This window comes from Protopterus annectens, chromosome 1.part0 (genome assembly GCF_019279795.1).
Source record: "Protopterus annectens isolate FY-2018-M chromosome 1.part0, PAN1.0, whole genome shotgun sequence".
NCBI classification, from domain to species: Eukaryota; Metazoa; Chordata; order Ceratodontiformes; family Protopteridae; genus Protopterus; species Protopterus annectens.
The window spans coordinates 818,968,256-818,986,042 of NC_056725.1; the positions used below are offsets into that span (position 1 = coordinate 818,968,256).

Genomic DNA, 17,787 nt, shown 5'->3' on the forward strand with positions numbered 1-17,787 from the left:
GCGCCGGCCTGGTACTTTCCGCCAAAAGTTCCGAAGCGGTCTCGGGTTCCAGATCTGCGGTAGTCAGGGGCTGCGTCGGAGCCTCACTGAAGGCCGGAGAACCGGAGACCGGACCAGCAGAGGCCTCTGAGTCTGGCTTGGGCCTAGGCTGCCTGTCCTTATCCTTGCGTTTTTTGTGCACGCCGGTAGTCGGTTGCTCCGACGGCATAGTGTAGTTAAATTTTCTACCGAAGTAGTGTCGTGCGAAATCAAAGCGTCTTTTTATAGTACGCTTATTAAACCTAGCACAAAAATGACAACTAGTGACGTCGTGGTCTGGCCCTAGGCAAGGTATGAAATAAGAATGAAAATCCTTATGAGGTATTTGTTTCCCACAAGAAATACAATTGTTAACTTTTTCTGACATCGGTCTGAGGCAAGAAAAGTTTCCCCAACGGGATACTTAGCTTTATTGAAGACTTCGGTCTGAAATTTGAGTTTGAAAATCTCAGGAGTCGGCTGACCGGCGCTTGCGAACTGCTTCTGCTTCGGGCACCGCGCGGCAAGAAAGACTGAAGAAAATGGCATCGGATGCATTATTATATACCCCTGGCGCACTGACGTCAGGGAAGAAGCGACAGCACCCGACGCTGGACCAAGACTTTGGAATTCCGGCCGACTGCGGGACCGCCTGACGACAGGATAACCCAAGTGTGATGACTGCAGCAGGGTAACACGATAAACATCCTCTTGCTGTGAGGCAACAACGCTACCGCTGCACCACCGCGGAAGTACACTGGTCAACAATAACAGGTAAAATAAAAGAATAAATGGGCACACTGTATGCAATGGAACAGAAAATGACATTCTCAGGCAGCTTAAAGAAATCTTTGCAATGAAGGCTAGTCACTGCTAGAGAAACTGGTGCCACTAGATTACTTATTAGCATATGAATTGCTAATAAAATGGGAAAAATAACCCATGAGTGACTTCAACAAAAAAGCAAAAAAGAGACAACTGCATATGCTCTCACCAAATGACCATGCATACATAAATACAAATCCTATTGTCAATTTCATATTTTCCCAACTTATGGCTGTAACATCATTTTAATAAGTACCTCTACAGCATTATTCACTTCCAGCAACAAGAATGCATCTCACTAGCTGTGCTGCTGTCACAATCTTTAAATGATTTTTGCAAGCACTGTTGCTGGTTCACCTTATATTTTAAAGGTTAAAAAAATACAGTACCTAGAAAGTTGTTATCAAACAAGTATTTTATTAGCATCTAAAAACAGAATGCACCCAACATTCAAACTCACTTTTTTTTTTAACTCACTGCAGTACGAGGAACAAATCACAGACACTTTGGGGATAACAGAGATCATAATGTATATTATATATATATATATATTTTTTTTTTTACAAAATTACATTTTCCATACCTTGATACTGTGCTCCTTGTTTTACCAGGGCATTTTTTTTTTCTTTTGCCAAAAGGTAAAAACATAAAACAATAGCTTCAACTACATCATTTTAAAATTTTGCATCAGCCAAAGATAGTGGATGAAACAGGCACCTGCTGTTTATATTTACCCCACACTCATTCAACCAACTGGAAACTTCTGCAACATACTTTCTTCCATAGGAAGGTAATTTTTGGCAAGCCAGTATGGAATATTTAGTCAAATTAAAAGCAAACCTGGGACAGTGTCCGTTTTTCAAGGAAATTAAAAATAGTTACTACCAAATTCAACTTAACAGTCTATACAAGTTAGTTGTACACTTATTTACGTGAATGAACATCAGATAATTAATCATGGCAAACTACTGTAAACTATTACAGTCCAGTCAGCCATTCACCTATTACAGAGAAAGATTACAACTTTACAAAATGTATCGTTTACCTACTGAGTGATGACTATGTCCCCTCAGTTTCTGTGCTTTCTACCACAGGTTGACTTTTTACAGCAGGCTGTGGTTCGATGCTTTCAGTTTTACTGTCCAAAGATGCAAGTTTTGGAGTCAGTACTGGACTTTTACTCACTTGCATTTCCATCCGCTGATCATGATGATTTTCATTTTCAGACTTAAATGCCTTGGTGTTTTCACCATTTATTTGTGCCAAATCACCTTTACCTTCCTGATCAGCAGTTTCTTTGGAGATATGAAGTTCTTGTGACTGACCTACAAACCGGCTTTCGTGCTGTTTCTCTCTTCCAAGTCTGTTACCATGCATGTCTCTGCGTACATCAAAATGTCTGTCATCTCGATCTCTCTGTCTATCCCATGGCCGCCTTCGGTCATCTAAATCTTTGTGGGTATCTTGCTCAAACCCCCTGTTCCACATAGGACCTGCACCACCACGACCATCAAATCGGAGGTTTCTTAAAGGGAACCTCTCTCCATCATGAAATCCCCTGGGACCTCCGAAAGCAAAACCAGGCTGATCTCGTCCATCAAAATCACCTCTTGGACCCCATCGCTGATTTGGACCAAACGCAAAGAGCTCTCTTCTACCAAGTTCTGGTGGTGTTTTTAAAAGGGGCTCTTTTAACAAGGGTTCTTTTAAAAGTGGTTCTTTTAGTGGTCTTCCAAAAGGTTCTCTTCCCTGTCTGCCATGGCTATCCCTACCCTCTAATGGTGGCCTTCCCAATAGAGATCCACCTTCTCCAGGCAGTCTACCCAGGGTATCCCTTCCTTCTCCAAAAGGTCTAATATGAGTTCCCCTGCCTTCACCTAACAGCATACCAAGGACATCCCTTTCCTCCACTAGTGGCCCACTAAAAGCATCCATAAGCTCTAATTGTTTACTAAGGGGCTCTTTGTCTTTCCCTGAAAAGCTAGTATGAGATTCCCTAACCTCTCCCTGTTTAATAAAGGCATCCCTACCAACCCCTGAATGTCTATTAACATTTCTACCTTCACCTGATGGTCTGTTTGCTGAATCTCTCCCTATTGAGGGCCTACCAGAATTATCCCGGACCTCACCAGATGGTCTATTAAGGACATTCCATTCTTCCTTTTCAGCAGGTCTGCCAAATATATCACGGTTTTCCTTCACTGGACTGCTGAAGACATTTCTGACTTCTCCAAACATTCTACCAAAGGCATCCCTGAATTCCTCTGGTGGTCCAGCTGAAGTATCCCTGACCTCTACAGGCAATCTACCAAAAACATCTCTCACCTCTACTGAAGGTCTACCAAACATATCCCTGTTTTGCCCCGACTTACCAAACACATTCCACTCTTCTTGTGGAGTTGGTCTATTAAAAGGTTCCCTAACTTCTCCTGGTAATCTACCAAAATTATCCAAAAGCTCCCCTGGTGGCCTGGGAAAGGTATCCCTGACATCTGGTGGCCTGGGAAAGGCATCTCTGACATCTGGTGGCCTGGGAAATACATCCCTCATGTCTGGTGGCCTGGGAAATACATCCCTCATGTCTGGTGGCCTGGGAAATGCATCCCTCACGTCTGGTGGCCCGGGAAAGGCATCCCTCATCTCTGGTGGCCCGGGAAAGGCATCCCTCATCTCTGGTGGCCCGGGAAAGGCATCCCTCATCTCTGGAGGCCCGGGAAAGGCATCCCTCATCTCTGGAGGCCCGGGAAAGACATCCCTCATGTCTGGAGGTCCGGGAAAGGCATCCCTCATGTCTGGAGGCCCGGGAAAGACATCCCTCATGTCTGGAGGCCCGGGAAAGACGTCCCTCATGTCTGGAGGCCCGGGAAAGACGTCCCTCATGTCTGGAGGCCCGGGAAAGACGTCCCTCATGTCTGGAGGCCCGGGAAAGACGTCCCTCATGTCTGGAGGCCTGGGAAAGACATCCCTCATGTCTGGAGGCCTGGGAAAGACATCCCTCATCTCTGGAGGCCTGGGAAAGACATCCCTCATCTCTGGAGGCCTGGGAAAGACATCCCTCATCTCTGGAGGCCTGGGAAAGACATCCCTCATGTCTGGAGGCCTTGGAAAGGCATCTCTGAAATCTGGTGGTCTGTGAAAGGCATCCCTGACATCTGTTGGTCTGGGAAAGGCATCCCTGACATCCGGTGGCCTGGGAAAGGCATCCCCAACTTCTGGTGGTCTGGGAAAAGCATTCCTAATTTCTGGTGGCCTTGGAAATGTATCCATCTCCCCTGGTGGACCACCAAAAGTATCCCTGCTTTCCTCTAATGGTCTACCAAAAGCATCTCCACCTTCCATTGACGGTCTAATAAAAGCATTACTGCCCTCCCCTGGTGGTCGACCAAATGCATCATTGCCCTCCCCTGGCGGTCGACCAAATGCATCATTGCCCTCCCCTGGAGGTCGACCAAATGCATCATTGCCCTCCCCTGGAGGTCGACCAAATGCATCATTGCCCTCCCCTGGTGGTCGACCAAATACATCATTGCCCTCCCCTGGTGGTCGACCAAATACATCATTGCCCTCCCCTGGTGGTCGACCAAAAACATCATTGCCTTCCCCTGGTGGTCGACCAAATACATCATTGCCCTCCCCTGGTGGTCGACCAAAGACATCATTGCCCTCCCCTGGTGGTCGACCAAAGACATCATTGCCCTCCCCTGGTAGTCTACCAAAGCTGTCCTGCCCCTCTCCTGATGGTCTGTTAAATGCATCCCTGAGCTCCCCAGATGGTCTCCCAAAAGGATCCCTGCTCTCTAATGGAGGTCTGCCAAAAGCCTCTCTGCCCTCCCCTGGAAGTCTACCAAAGACATCCATAATGTCCACTGGTGGTCTACTGAAAAAATCTTTGACTTCCCCTAATGGTCTACCAAAGGCATCCATGGCTTCTGGTGGAGGTCTAGAAAACATATCACTGATCTCTCCTGCTTGTCTGCCAAAGGGATCTCTGACATCATCTGCAGGTCTATTAAAAGCATCCTTTACTTCCACTGATGTCGTAAAGGTATCTTTTATATCTATAGACGGTGGAACCATAGCATCCCTAACCTCCATTGCTGGCCTGCTCTGACTATCCATTACTTCTGCAGACAGATTAGCAAGGTTTTCCCTACTTTCAACAGGAGGGGGGAAACGATAATCTCTGTCCCCTTCCTGCTTTATGCTGTCATTAATAGTTTCATTTTTTTCTTCAGCATTAGAAATATTATCATTTCCCTGGGCCACTTGTCTACTGAACCCTTCATCTGGTCTACTGAAGGGATCTCCTGTTGAAAAGGATGAGTCAAATACAGATGGAGGGGCACTCGGTGGAGGAGGAGGTGGTGGTGGTGGAGGTGGCACTCCAGGTGGCAGCCCAGGTGGCATCACAGGTGGAAACCGCATTACAGGTGAGGGAGGCATCATCATCCCTGGAAATGGACCAGGCATCCTTGAAGCAGAACTAGTTGAAGTTGGCAGAGGAGGGGCTCCTGTTGCTGGAGATGGTATCAGAATAGCACTAGCAGCTGTACTCTCATTCTTGGTTACTAAAAGTAAAGAGGAAAAAAATAAAAAAAATTAACTCTTGCAATTAAAAAGAAAGATAGACATCCATTTTGTTCCTCAACTTTCTCAGACCTTTTTGCTCACATATAACATGCAAAGGTATTGTTAATAAAACAAATTTAAAATATAACTGTCATGTTTTGAAGCAAGTGAATGTAATAAACCTTTGGAAAAGGATAATCTCCTCACCACATGCAAAGTCAAATTAACATATTTATTTGTGTAAAAAGTGTGTTATTTTTATATTTTATTCTGTTGCTATGGATACCCCCACCTCCACTTTCTTGCAACTGACTACTCCTGAAATTTCATCAAAACTGAACTCGCAATGTCCCATTACTTAAAATAATATACAGGCTACTGTAGTTCCATTCCAAACCCATCAGCAGGAGTTTCCTTCCAAGTATAATAGACAAGCATGTCTTGTATATGGAACACCTTACATTGAAAATTAATGCGTTTGAAGATGTGGTAGTGAAACCACAATGTAAATTTAAAAAGCTACTCTGCTAAAGGTTTTGCAAAGCCGCAATACTTAGTTTATGTAAATTTTTGTTAAATACCTGTTGTGACATCATTTTGCGTGTGTGATTAAAAAGAAAATTGAGTAAACAGTGAAAATGGAAAAAAAATACAATCCATTTTTAGCAACTGAAATTTTTACAGCAAAAGTAAAATTAGAAAATAAAATTAACTGTAAAAGAAAAATTATTCAGAACAGAAGAAATATACTAAATCATGATCTGAGTAGCCTAACTTCTACCCTACTCAACAGCTTTTCTTTCCATCAATATTTATGACACATTTATGTAAACAGAGTTCTAGTTCTCCTATCAGTAAAAATTGATGACTAGATTATCAAACTGATCACGAGTACTTAATTTTCTTTCCACATATGAATTGTTTGCATGTACCTATTATTTTATGTCATCATTTGTTAGGAGATGCCAAAAAAAAAAGTTATGTACTCACCATAACATTCCACCTGTGTTGCCCCATTTTCATTCTTCCTCAACCTATGGGCTCGGTTCCGATCCTCAGAACTGACTCGGCTGCTACAACAGCTCATGGGAACCAAAAACTTCTCAAGCTCATCCACTACCCACAATGCACCTATCTCAATTAACTCAGATTGAGTTTGCTGATGGAGACAAAAAAAGGCTTTTTTTACAGAAACTACATCTGGAACTGCAAAACTATGTCAAAAAGGTAACAATTTGTCAATCATCTGTTCTTCTAGAAACCAAGGAAAGGGGGTTGGAGGGTGGAGAGCTGAGGAAGAATAAAAATGGAGAACACAGATGAACATTATAATAAGTTCATAACTACTTTATCAATTTTCATTCTATCCTCAACCTGTGGGACAGAGTCCCTAGCTTCCTTATATCCTGGATGGACTCAAGGAAGGATGTTTCTAAGCACCACTGATCCAAATGATGCTCTACCTCTGCAGACCAGATCCAATTTGTAATGAGGAACAATGGTATGAAGAGTAGCGTAAAGCTGCTGTTGCACATATATCATTCCATGGATGCTCTAGACTGTAATACGGCTGAGGCTGTTATGGCCCTGGTTGAATGGGCTCACAAAGGTTTTGTCAAGAATGCGTGACTTAGGATTCAAAAATGAGATACAATCAGTGAGCCATCTGGCTAACGTTACTTAGTTCACAGGTTTTCCCAATCTGGTATGCGAGAAGAAAATAAATAATTGGTCCAATTTCCTGAATTCTCTTGTTTGGTGAAGATAAAATTCAATTGCCTGTGAACATCTAGCAAATGTAAATATTATTCACCTTTGTTAGGGAAGTTGGGGAAAAACACCAGTAGGTTAATACATTAGTTGATGCTGGTCTCAAACTGTCTTAGGAAGAAATAAGGGGTTGGTTCTGAGTGAAACTCTATGTTTGTGAAAAAACAGGAATGGCAGTTTACAGGACAAGTCTTGAATCTCTGAGATCCTTCTAGTAGTAGTTACTGCCACTAAGAAAACTGTTTTCCAGGACTGGAACCTGAGATTCTAATCATTAGCTGGTTCAAAGGGGAACACAGTGATTGCTTGCAACACCAAATTCAGGTCCCGAGAAGGAGTAAGGTCTTTGTAAGCTGGTTTTAAAAGAATACCACCCCCCAAAAAAAACTTTATGAAGCTTGTGAGAAGGAAATGAGTCTTGAAAACCAGCATGGAAGTTAGATATCATTTTTAATTGGACTCTATTCGCGGAAGCTGAAGCTCCTTCATTGAAAAGTAAGGCTTAAAAGTGAAGAATATCATAAATTAGAGCCAAAAAAGGTTCAACATTATTCTGGAGCGCCCAATGCATAAATCTCTTCCATTTAGTGGTATAAAGCTTTTGTGTAGATGGTTGATGAGATGACAGCAGAATGCACTGGACAAAGAAAGAGAGCATGGGCTGTCTGGCTCCTACTGGAATTGGAGAAACTAAGCTATCAGCTTGAGATTCGGAATGTCTGGATGAATCATGTCTGTCGGATGGGACAGGAGATTTGGACTTGGATCCAGTATCCAACGCTGTCGAATTAGGTGACACCAAAGGAAGGGGAAACAGATCTGTCGAGGACAGTAACACGAAATCAGGATAACTGTGCCCTTCAACCAGACTGCTTTCTGAAGGAACTTGAGAATTAATGGAATTGGAGAAAAGGCATAAAGAAGACCAGAGGGCCAGTTGTGAAAACATCACCCCTCAGTAACTCCCCCTGTGTGTGTGTGTGTGTGTGTGTGTGGGGGGGGGGGGAATCAGGGCAAAATAGCTGCTGCACTTGCTGTTTATGGGAGAGATAACAGGTCGCAGCATGGCTGACCCCATTTCCGGATTACCTTTTCCAAGAGTGACTGTGGGACCACTTGTGAGGTTAAAGTATGCACCTGCTCAATTTGTCTGCTATCACACTGGACTTCCCCGGAATGTGCATTGCTATGAGAAAGCGGTTGGATGTGAATGCCCACTGCCACACTCTGGGAGCTTCCCGACACAATGGTTAGGATCTGGTTCGGTTGTCTGTTGACGAGCCAAACTGACATGTTGTCATACCTCTCAACCTTGAAACAGCAAAAATCTGGACAAAGGCCCATGAAAAATAGGTACAAATATGTACACTGATTAACATACAATTTGCATAAATAATTATTCAACCCCGCCCACTCCAATGGAATTATAGGATACCACCTTTTAAAAGCAAACCAAAGAAAGTACAGTTGTGTACACTAACATAAATGTAGATGTTCGAATGTATTCACTGTTGCAGTAAACACATTTGGGTTATCTGCCTGCAGGTAGCCCTCAATTGGCCTGAATACCAGAGTCTGGGATTTCTGCATCGGATGCTGTTGCTTCTTCCATGACGTTAGGTTGTCAGGGGTTATATAAAACATGCAGTCGACGCCATTACATCAGCATTTCTTGCCCCAGATGTCAGGAGCCCCCAAAATAGTAAGCAATTACATGGTATGGAAGACCCCCAGCAAAAAGCAAATACCAATGATACAAGATATTCAGAACAAAAAGGATAGGTAGAAGTAAAAATAAGACAGAGGGCTGGAAGGAGGGTAAAGTACAGTTGTGTACATTTACTATAAATGTAGATGTTCGAGTGTATTCACTGTTGCAGTCATCACATTTGGGTAATCTGCTGGCAGGTTTCCCTCAGTCGGCCTGAATAACCAAGTCTTGGGTCCTGTGTCGGTTGTTGTCTCCCCTTCCATGACATCAGGTCGTCAGGGGGTACAAAATATGCAGCCGACGACATTTTATTCAGTTTTTCTTGCCCCAGATGTCAGGTGCCCCCCAAATGGGGAGCAAATATATCTATATAAATATATATCAAAAACAGAAATATATGTAAAAGCACTTTTAGCAACATAAACTTTACCTTCATCTAAAAGCAAATACACCACAAAGGCTTTAGTATATAGTGAAGGAAAGAAAAGGTATAGAAAAGGGGGATGGCAAGTGGGTAACCCGGACTGCAACAGTGAATACACTCGAACATCTACATTTATGGTAAGTGTACACAACTGTACTATGTTCTTCGTGTTTCATTGTTGCAGTCATTACATTTGGGTAGAGTCCCAAAGCTATGGCTGGGAGGATGGAACTAAATAGCATTAGGAACAGCTCTAAGGCCCTGCAGAATTGCAGTGGCAAAGCCTGCCCTGGATTTGGAGAATAGAGGCAAATGATAATGCTTTGTGAAGGTATGAACAGAGCTCCAAGTAGCAGCTTCAAGAATGTCTTTGGTTGGAACTCCTCTGAGAAAAGCTGATGAGGTAGAGGCAGCCCTGGTGGAATGTGACCTAACCCCTTGGGCACAGGTTTTCCATGGTGCAAGTAGCACAAAGGAATGCAGTGGCTTATCCACTTAGAAATAGTCTGCTTTGATACAGCCTTCCCCTCTGATCCTGCAGCAAATGCCACCAGCAGTTGCTCAAACTTTCTTAGAGATATGGTCCTGTTTAAGTAGAATCTTAACTATCTGTGTATGTCCAACGAATGCAGAATCCGCTCCCCCTTGTTCTACGGATTTGGGTAAAATGTTGGCAGGTGAATTGTTTGGTTAAGAGCCACACTGGATACCACCTTAGGTATAACAGAAGGACTGGTCCTGAGGGACACCCTGTCCGGGTAAAATGTAATAAAAGGATCCACAGCCATGACAGCCTGTAGTTCTGAAACCCTTCTTGCTGAAGTGATTGCCAAGAGGAAAGCTGTTTTCCATGAAAAAAAATTATATCCGCAGTAGCTGCTGGTTCAAAAGGAGGCAGGGTGAGTTTTCCAGCACAAAACTGAGGTCTCATGCAGGAGTTGGTGATCTTCTGGGAGGCTTTACATTTTTGGCCCCTCTAAGATACTTTTTAAGCGGAGGATGAGAAAAGAGGGGAGGCTCTGTGTTGTAATGAGCCGAGATGGCAGAGGCATGGATTTTTATTGAAGAAAAAGATAGACCCTTGTCAAGCATCAGTCAAATATTGTAAAATCTGAGGGATATTGGGCTTTGCTGTGTCAGTTCCTTGTGCTTGGTTCCAAGCACAGAATCTCTTCCATTTATCAGCATAAGATTTTCTAGTACTAGGCCTTCTGGCTTCCAAAATGACATCCATCACAGATTTCCTGAGAGGTGTTGTTTGAATAATTAAATGATCAGCCATGCTGCAAGGTTCAGAGTTTGGAGCTTAGTGTGCAGAATTTGATTGTTCTGCTGAGACAGTAGATGAGGTATTTGAGGAAAGTACCAAGGAGTGAGTTGAGAGATATTCCTTAGAATTAGGTACCAGTGCTGGCGAGGCCAGTCCGGAGTAATTAGGATCATTTTTGGTTTTTCCTGTCTGACCTTTAGTAAGACCTTGGAGAGAAGAGGCAGAGGGGGAAAGGCATAGACGGATAGGTTTTTCCAACTGAAGGATAGGGCACCCACTTTCCATGCTTGTCTGTGATAAGTCCTTGTGCAGAATTTGTCCAGTTGATAATTTTGGGGAGAGGCAAACAGATCTATGTCTGGGCTCCCCCATTTCTGTGTTAACATGCGGAAGATTTGTGGATCCAGTTTCCACTCATGCAGGTCCATAAGATTTCTGCTTAAGTCGTCTGCCAGAGTATTTTATTTTCCTGGCAGGAACTGAGTTTGAAGATGTATTTGGTAAGTCAAAGCTGTGTTCCACAATGCCATGGCTAGTCTGCAAAGGGGGTAGGAATGTGTACCCCCTGCTTGTTTATGTACTACATAAACATGGTGTTGTCCGTCTTTATCAGTAGTTGTCCTGGATGAATTAAGTCCTTGAAGGCTGTCAGAGCATTCTGAACAGCTAGCATCTCTTTCTGATTGATATGCAGATGCATTTGTTTTGGGCTCCATTTGCCCTGAATGCATCTCCCCGACAGGTGGGCCCACCCCATGCATAGTCTGTAGTTAGGGATACTGGGTGGCAGGGGGTAGAGTGAATGACAGTCCCTTGTTTTGATGACATGTCTCTGCCCACCAAAGGAACTCCTGTTGTAGGCAGGGAATGAGAGGAATCATTGTTTCCAGACTGTGACAATGTTGACTCCATACACTTTTTAGGTACCACTGAAGTTTCCTCATATGCAGTCTCACATATGGAATTAGTAGAATGCAAGATGCCATGAACCCCAAAGCCTGCAGAATTTGTCTTGCAGATAACTGGGTTTTTGTTGCCATTTGTTTGAAGTATGTTGTCAGTTGCCTTTCTTTGTCTGGCGTAAGGTAAGCCATCTGGGCAGCTGTATTCAAGTTTGTACCCAGAAATGTAAATGTAGTTATTTGAGAGGATACCAGTTGGGATTTCTTTTCGTTTATTGTGTACCCTAGGCATGTTAGAAGCCTTTTTAAAAATGCCAGATGCTGAAGAAGTGTCTCCTTGTCCTCTGCTTGAATGAGACAGTCATCCAGATAAGGATATATTTGTATGCTTCTTTGTCTGCAGAATGCAATTACTGGTGCCAGGCACTTTGTAAAGACCCTGGGTGCAGCAGATAAGCCAAAGGGCAGTGCAGATAATTGTTAATGCAAAAAACCTGCCCTGAAGCAGAGGTATTTTCTGCACGATTCCCTTACTGGGATATGCAGGTATGCCTCTTAAATCTGGAGTCACTAACAAAATGTTCCTGCCCAGCATAGGCAGTAGCTGTTGTAAAGTCAGCATTTTAAATTTTGGAATGTTAAGGAACATGTTCAAAATCGGTAAGTCAGTATTGGACACCAGGCATTGTCTTTTCTGGGTACCAGGAAGAGTCTTGAATAAAAACCTTGTCCTTTTTCCTTTTCTGGTACCGGTTGAATAGCCCCCATATCCATGAGGGACATAACTTGTTTCTGAGCCTCTGCCCACTGATTTTGTGGCAGATCTGGCCAACCGTTTGGAATTGGCAAAGTATGGAAATGAAATCTGTACCCCCTGGGATACTATGTTTAATACCCACTTGTCCTGGGTAATTAACTGCCAATTTTGAGCATGAAGTGCTAATTTCCCCCCCAAGGGGGCTGCCAAAAGATGAGTGCTTGGTGAAGGTAGAGGGAAGTCATTGAGACTGCTTACTGTAGGATTGTGCTTTGTTTCCTCCAGATTTGGAGGTGGAGGCACCCCATTGCTTTGACCTGTAAGAACCCTGTGATTGGTATCTAGAACCTTTTGAACACCTGGATTTGCTCTGTTGGACACAGGAAAGGACCAATTTTTAGCAGGCCAGTGCCTACTAAACCTGGGTGGCTGCACTTGTAAGAAATCTTTTACAGTTTGCATAGACTTAGCTTTGTCTTCCATTTTCTTTAAAACTTCTTCTGCCTTATTACCAAACGGAGTATCATGCTGGAAGGGGGCATCCAACAATTTAGCTTTAACATGATCAGGCAAATTTTGCTCCTTGAGCCAGGCATGCCTTCTAATCACAGATCCAGTAAATGCGGCCCTGCAAGAGGCCTCCAAAGAATCAAAACCACATTACAAAGTATGCTTTCCAAACTGTTCTGCTGAATGCAATAATTCCTGTAATTCTTTATTTTTTCACACAATCAGAAATCAACATAATTATCTGTTTCAATAAGCCCATAACATGCTGTTGATATTTAAGCAGATGAAACTGGCAGTTTAAGGCCCTAATTGCCAAGGTTACAGACGCATAAACCTTCTTTCCCCATATATCCACGCCCTGGAATCTCTATCAGAGGGGGTAGGATTTTTGGCTGTAGAGGCCTTTACACCTTTGGGACCATGTGAGATAGTCTCAGGATCAGCAGCAGGATTTTTGAATAGAAATTTGTGGGAGTCAGGAACCCTGTAATTATCTGTCTGGCTTACTAGGAGCCAGAGGTAGAGAATCAGGAGCTATGCTTGATTCCGAAAACACATCGTTGATCATGTCTAATACAGGAGGTATTGCCAAAGGCCTATGCTGAGGAAGAAGAAGGAAATCCCTAAGCCTCTTTTTTGATTTAGAGAAATCCTGACTCTCCCAGTGAAAATGTTCCCTGAAAGTATGCAAGGTTTCTCCAAAAGAGTAATCCTCAGGAAGAGATGCAGATGGGATGGATTCTTCTGCATCAGAATCCTCATAGGGTGCAACAGAAAATTCCTGATCAGAAAAGGAATCAGACGAAATGGAAACCGGATCTAAAGATTCATAATCAGTGCCTTTTCTAGGCCTCTCAGCATGGGCGGGTGGGGGGTGGGGGTTTGGGAACCCCTGATAAAGGTAATTAAGTCCTCACATCTGTTTTTTAGGCATAGGGCCCTGAGTACGTGGCGCATGCATCAGTTTTTTTAGACATAGAAGATGTTTTTTGATCTCGTTATTGACACTGGCGTCTGTTTTATATAAAAATGTTGAGACCTGAAAACTCAGAAGCTGGTGCCTGCTCAGCGGCTCCGGACCCATCCAAGGGAGAGACATCCGCGGGTTCAATACTCTGAGAATGATGCGGCATACCGGACTCCGTATGGGTCTCGGTAGAGGCCTGCGACTCAAAAGTAGCAGGTATCAGGGGCTGCAAAAGCACCTCACTGAGTACCGGCGAACCGGCGACTGGCTTAGAAGTTTCGTCATTGGTTTTGGACCTCGAGGGGCTGTCTGTCTTTTTCTTTGCTTTTTTTGTGAACTCCAGTAGTCGGCTTGCTAACTGACGACACTTCAGGGTAATTAAATCTTGATCCAAAATATTTAGAAGCAAAAATATACAGACGCTTAATAGCGCGTTGGTTATATCTAGCACAAAACCTACAGCAAGGCACTTTATGATCTGGGCCTAGGCAAGGAATACAGTACAAATGAAAATCCTTGAGGTATTTGCTTCCCACAAGTAATGCAATTATTAACTTTTACTGACATCGGTAAGGAGCAAGAAAAAGTTTCCCCAACGGGGTACTTAGCTTTAGTTGAAAACTTCGGTTCTGAAACTCGAATGCAAAAATTTCAGGAGTCGGCCAACCGGCACTTGCAAACTGCTTCTGCTTCGGGCACCATGTGGCAAGAAAGACTGAATAAAATGGCGTCGGCTGCATGTTTTATACCCCTGACGACCTGACGTCATGGAAGAGGAGACAGCAACCGACGCAGGACCCAAGACTTAGTTATTCAGGCCGACTGAGGGCAACCTGCCAGCAGATTACCCAAATGTGATGACTGCAACAGTGAAACACGAACATCCAGGACTGCAACAGTGAATACACTCTAACATCTACATTTAAGTGTACACAACTGTACTATGTTCTTCGTGTTTCACTGTTGCAGTCATCACATTTGGGTTGATTCCCAAAGCTGAGGATGGGTGGAGGTAGTTAAAAGCATTACGGCTGGCAATCAGGCCCTGTAAGACTGCTGTGGCAAATCCAGCTCTGGATTTACAAAAGATAGGCAAGTGGTAATGCTTGATGAAAGTGCATACAGAGCTTTAGGTTGCAGCTTCCATGATGTCCCTGGTAGGGACTCCCCTGAGAAATGCTGCAGAGGTTGATGTAGCCCTTGTGAAATGTGTTCTGACCCCCTGTGGGGTAGGTTTGCCATGGTGTTTGTAGTAGAAATGGATGCAGTGTGCTATCCACTTAGAAATGGTTTGCTTTGAAATGGCCTTGCCCTCTGCAGCAAAGCTGACTAGCAACTGGTCAGATTTTCTGAAAGGCTTAGTCCTGTCCAGATAGAACCTATGCTGCCTGTGCATAACAAGGGAGTGCAGGATTTCTTTCCCCTTTATTCTGAGGGTTAGGGAAAAAGGTTGGTAAATGAATGGACTAGTTTAAAACCACATTAGATACCACCTTGGGCATAAAAAGATGGGTTAGTCCTGAGGGAAACCCTGTCCGCATGGAAGATAATGAAGAGCTCCACGGCCATAAGGGCCTGTAAATCAGACACTCTTCTTGATGAAGTGATGGCTAGAAGTAAAGCTGTTTTCCATGAGAGGAATTTTAACTCTGCTGTAGCAGCAGGTTCAAAGGGTAAAAGCGTGAGCTTTTCCAATACAAAGTTAAGGTCCCAGGCTGGAGTGGGAGCTCTCCTGGGGGGTCTTAAATTTTTGGCTCCTCTCAGGAACTGTTTGACCAGAGGATGAGAGAAGAGGGGTGGCTCAGTATTATAATGAGCTGAGATAGCAGAGGCATGAATCTTAATTGAAGAGAAGGATAGGCCTTTGTGGAGCATTTATGTTAAGTAATCTAGTATACGAGGTAAGCAGGGCACAGTTCTGTCCACTCCCTGAGACTGGCTCCAGAAACAGTATCTTTTCCACTTTTCCGAATAGGATTTTCTAGTACCTAGGCCTCCTTGCCTAAAGAATGACATCCAGCACCTGCTTACTGATTGTTGCTGGTGATGAGTTCAGGGGATGAGATAGGCTGCTAGGTTCAGGGTCTGTAGCTGAGGGTGCAGAATAGTACAGTTGTGTACACTTACCATAAATGTAGATGTTTGAGTGTATTCAATGTTGCAGTCATTACATTTGGGTTATCTGCCTGCAGGTAGTCCTCAGCCTGCCTGAATATCAAAGTCTTGGATCCCTGCGTTGGATGCTGTCTCTTCTTCCATGACGTTAGGTCGTCAGGGGTATAAAGCATGCAGCCAACGCCATTACATCAGTTTTTCTTGCCCCAGATGTCAGGTGCCCCCATAATGGGAAGCAATTATATATAAGGTTACACCTCCAACAAAAAGCAAATAAACCAGAAAGGTGAAATACACTAAACAAGAAGAAAGGTATAGCCAAGAGAAGTCAGGAGGCTGGAGGGAGGATAACCAGGACTGCAACAGTGAATACACTCGAACATCTACATTTATGGTAAGTGTAGACAACTGTACTATGTTTTTCGTGTTTCACTGCTGCAGTCATTACATTTGGGTAGATTTCCAAAGCTAAGGAAGGGAGGAAGAAGTTAGAGAGCATTAGGACCGGCTATTAAGCCCTGCAAGACTGCAGTGGCAAAACCAGCTCTGGATTTAGAGAACATAGGTAGGAGTTAATGCTTGGTGAAGGTATGCACAAAGCTCCAGGTAGTAGCTTCTTGGATGTCCCTGGTAGGGACACCTCTGAGAAAGGCTGTAGAGGTAGATGCGGCCCTGGTAGAATGTAATCTTATCTCATGTGGGTAGGTTTACCATGGTGCTTGTAGCAGAAATGAATGCAATGGCCTATCCACTTAGAAATGGTTTGCTTTGAAATGGCCTTCCCCTCTGCCCCTGCAGCAAAGGCAACTAGCAGCTGTTCAGTCTTTCTGAGAAGCTTAGTCCTGTCTAAATAAAATCTAAGTTGTCTGTGCACGTCCAAAGAGTGCAGAATTCGTTCTCCTTTGTTCTGTGGATTAGGAAAAAAAGGTTGGCAAATGAATGGACTGATTAAGGGCCACACTGGATACCACCTTAAGCATAAAGGAAAGATTGGTCCTGAGGGACACCCTGTCTGCATGGATGATGATGAAGGGTTCCACTGCCATGAGGGCCTATAATTCATACACTCTTCTTGCTGAAGTGATGGCTAGAAGGAAGTCTGTTTTCCAAGAAAGCAATTTTAACTCTGCAGTTGCAGCTGGCTCAAAAGGAGGTAGAGTGTGTTTTTCCAATACAAACTTAAGGTCCCAAGCTGGAGTAGGGGCTCTCCGGGTGTTCGTAAATTTTTGGCCCCTCTGAGGAATTGTTTCAGCAGGGGACGAGAGAAGAGGGGTGGTTCAGTATTACAATGTGCTGAAATGGCTGAGGCATGAATTTTAATTGATGAGAAGGAAATGCCTTTGTGGAGCATCTCTGTTAATTTTTGAAGACTATGTGGTAAGCTGGGCACTATTGTGCCCAATCCCTGAGTCTGGCTCCAGAACAGTATCTTTTCCACTTTTCAGCATAGGATTTTCTAGTACTAGGCCTCCTTGCCTCCAGAATGACATCTAACACCTGCTTATTGAGGGATGCTATTGGAGAGCTCAGGGAATTAGCCAGGTTGCAAGGTTCAGGGTTTGAAGCTGGGGGTGCAGAATCTTGCCCTCCTGCTGGGACAGCAGGGAAGGGGGTCTGAGGCAGGTGCCATAGTTCCAGCAGTGACATACTGCGCAAAAGGGAGTACCAGTGCTGGCGTGGCCAGTCTGGTGCAATCACTACTGTCCTTGGTTTGTCCTGTTTGATCTTTAGCAGAACTTTCGAGAGGAGAGCCAGAGGAGGGAAAGGCATAAACTGAGAGGCTTTGCCAGGTGAAGGACACGGCATCCACTTTCCAAGCTTGACTGTGGGAAGTCCTTGTGCAGAATTTGTCCAATTGGTAGTTCTGAGGGGAGGCAAACAGGTCTATCTCCGGGTTCCCACATTTGTTTCTCAAAATTAGAATATCTTTGGTTCCAGCTTCCATTCGT

The 17,787-nt window shown here is 44.0% G+C and overlaps 1 protein-coding gene across 1 annotated transcript in view; it reads right to left on the reverse strand.

The window, feature by feature from the left end:
• Positions 1-1,240: 1,240 nt before the first annotated feature.
• Positions 1,241-17,787, reverse strand: part of SCAF8 (SR-related CTD associated factor 8) — a 1,875,331-nt gene continuing 1,858,784 nt past the window's right edge. Inside the window, exon 22 of the mRNA XM_044063383.1 lies at positions 1,241-5,411. Coding sequence (XP_043919318.1) covers positions 1,903-5,411 — 3,509 coding nt within the window. The 3' untranslated portion in view covers positions 1,241-1,902. The remainder of the gene's footprint in view (positions 5,412-17,787) is intronic.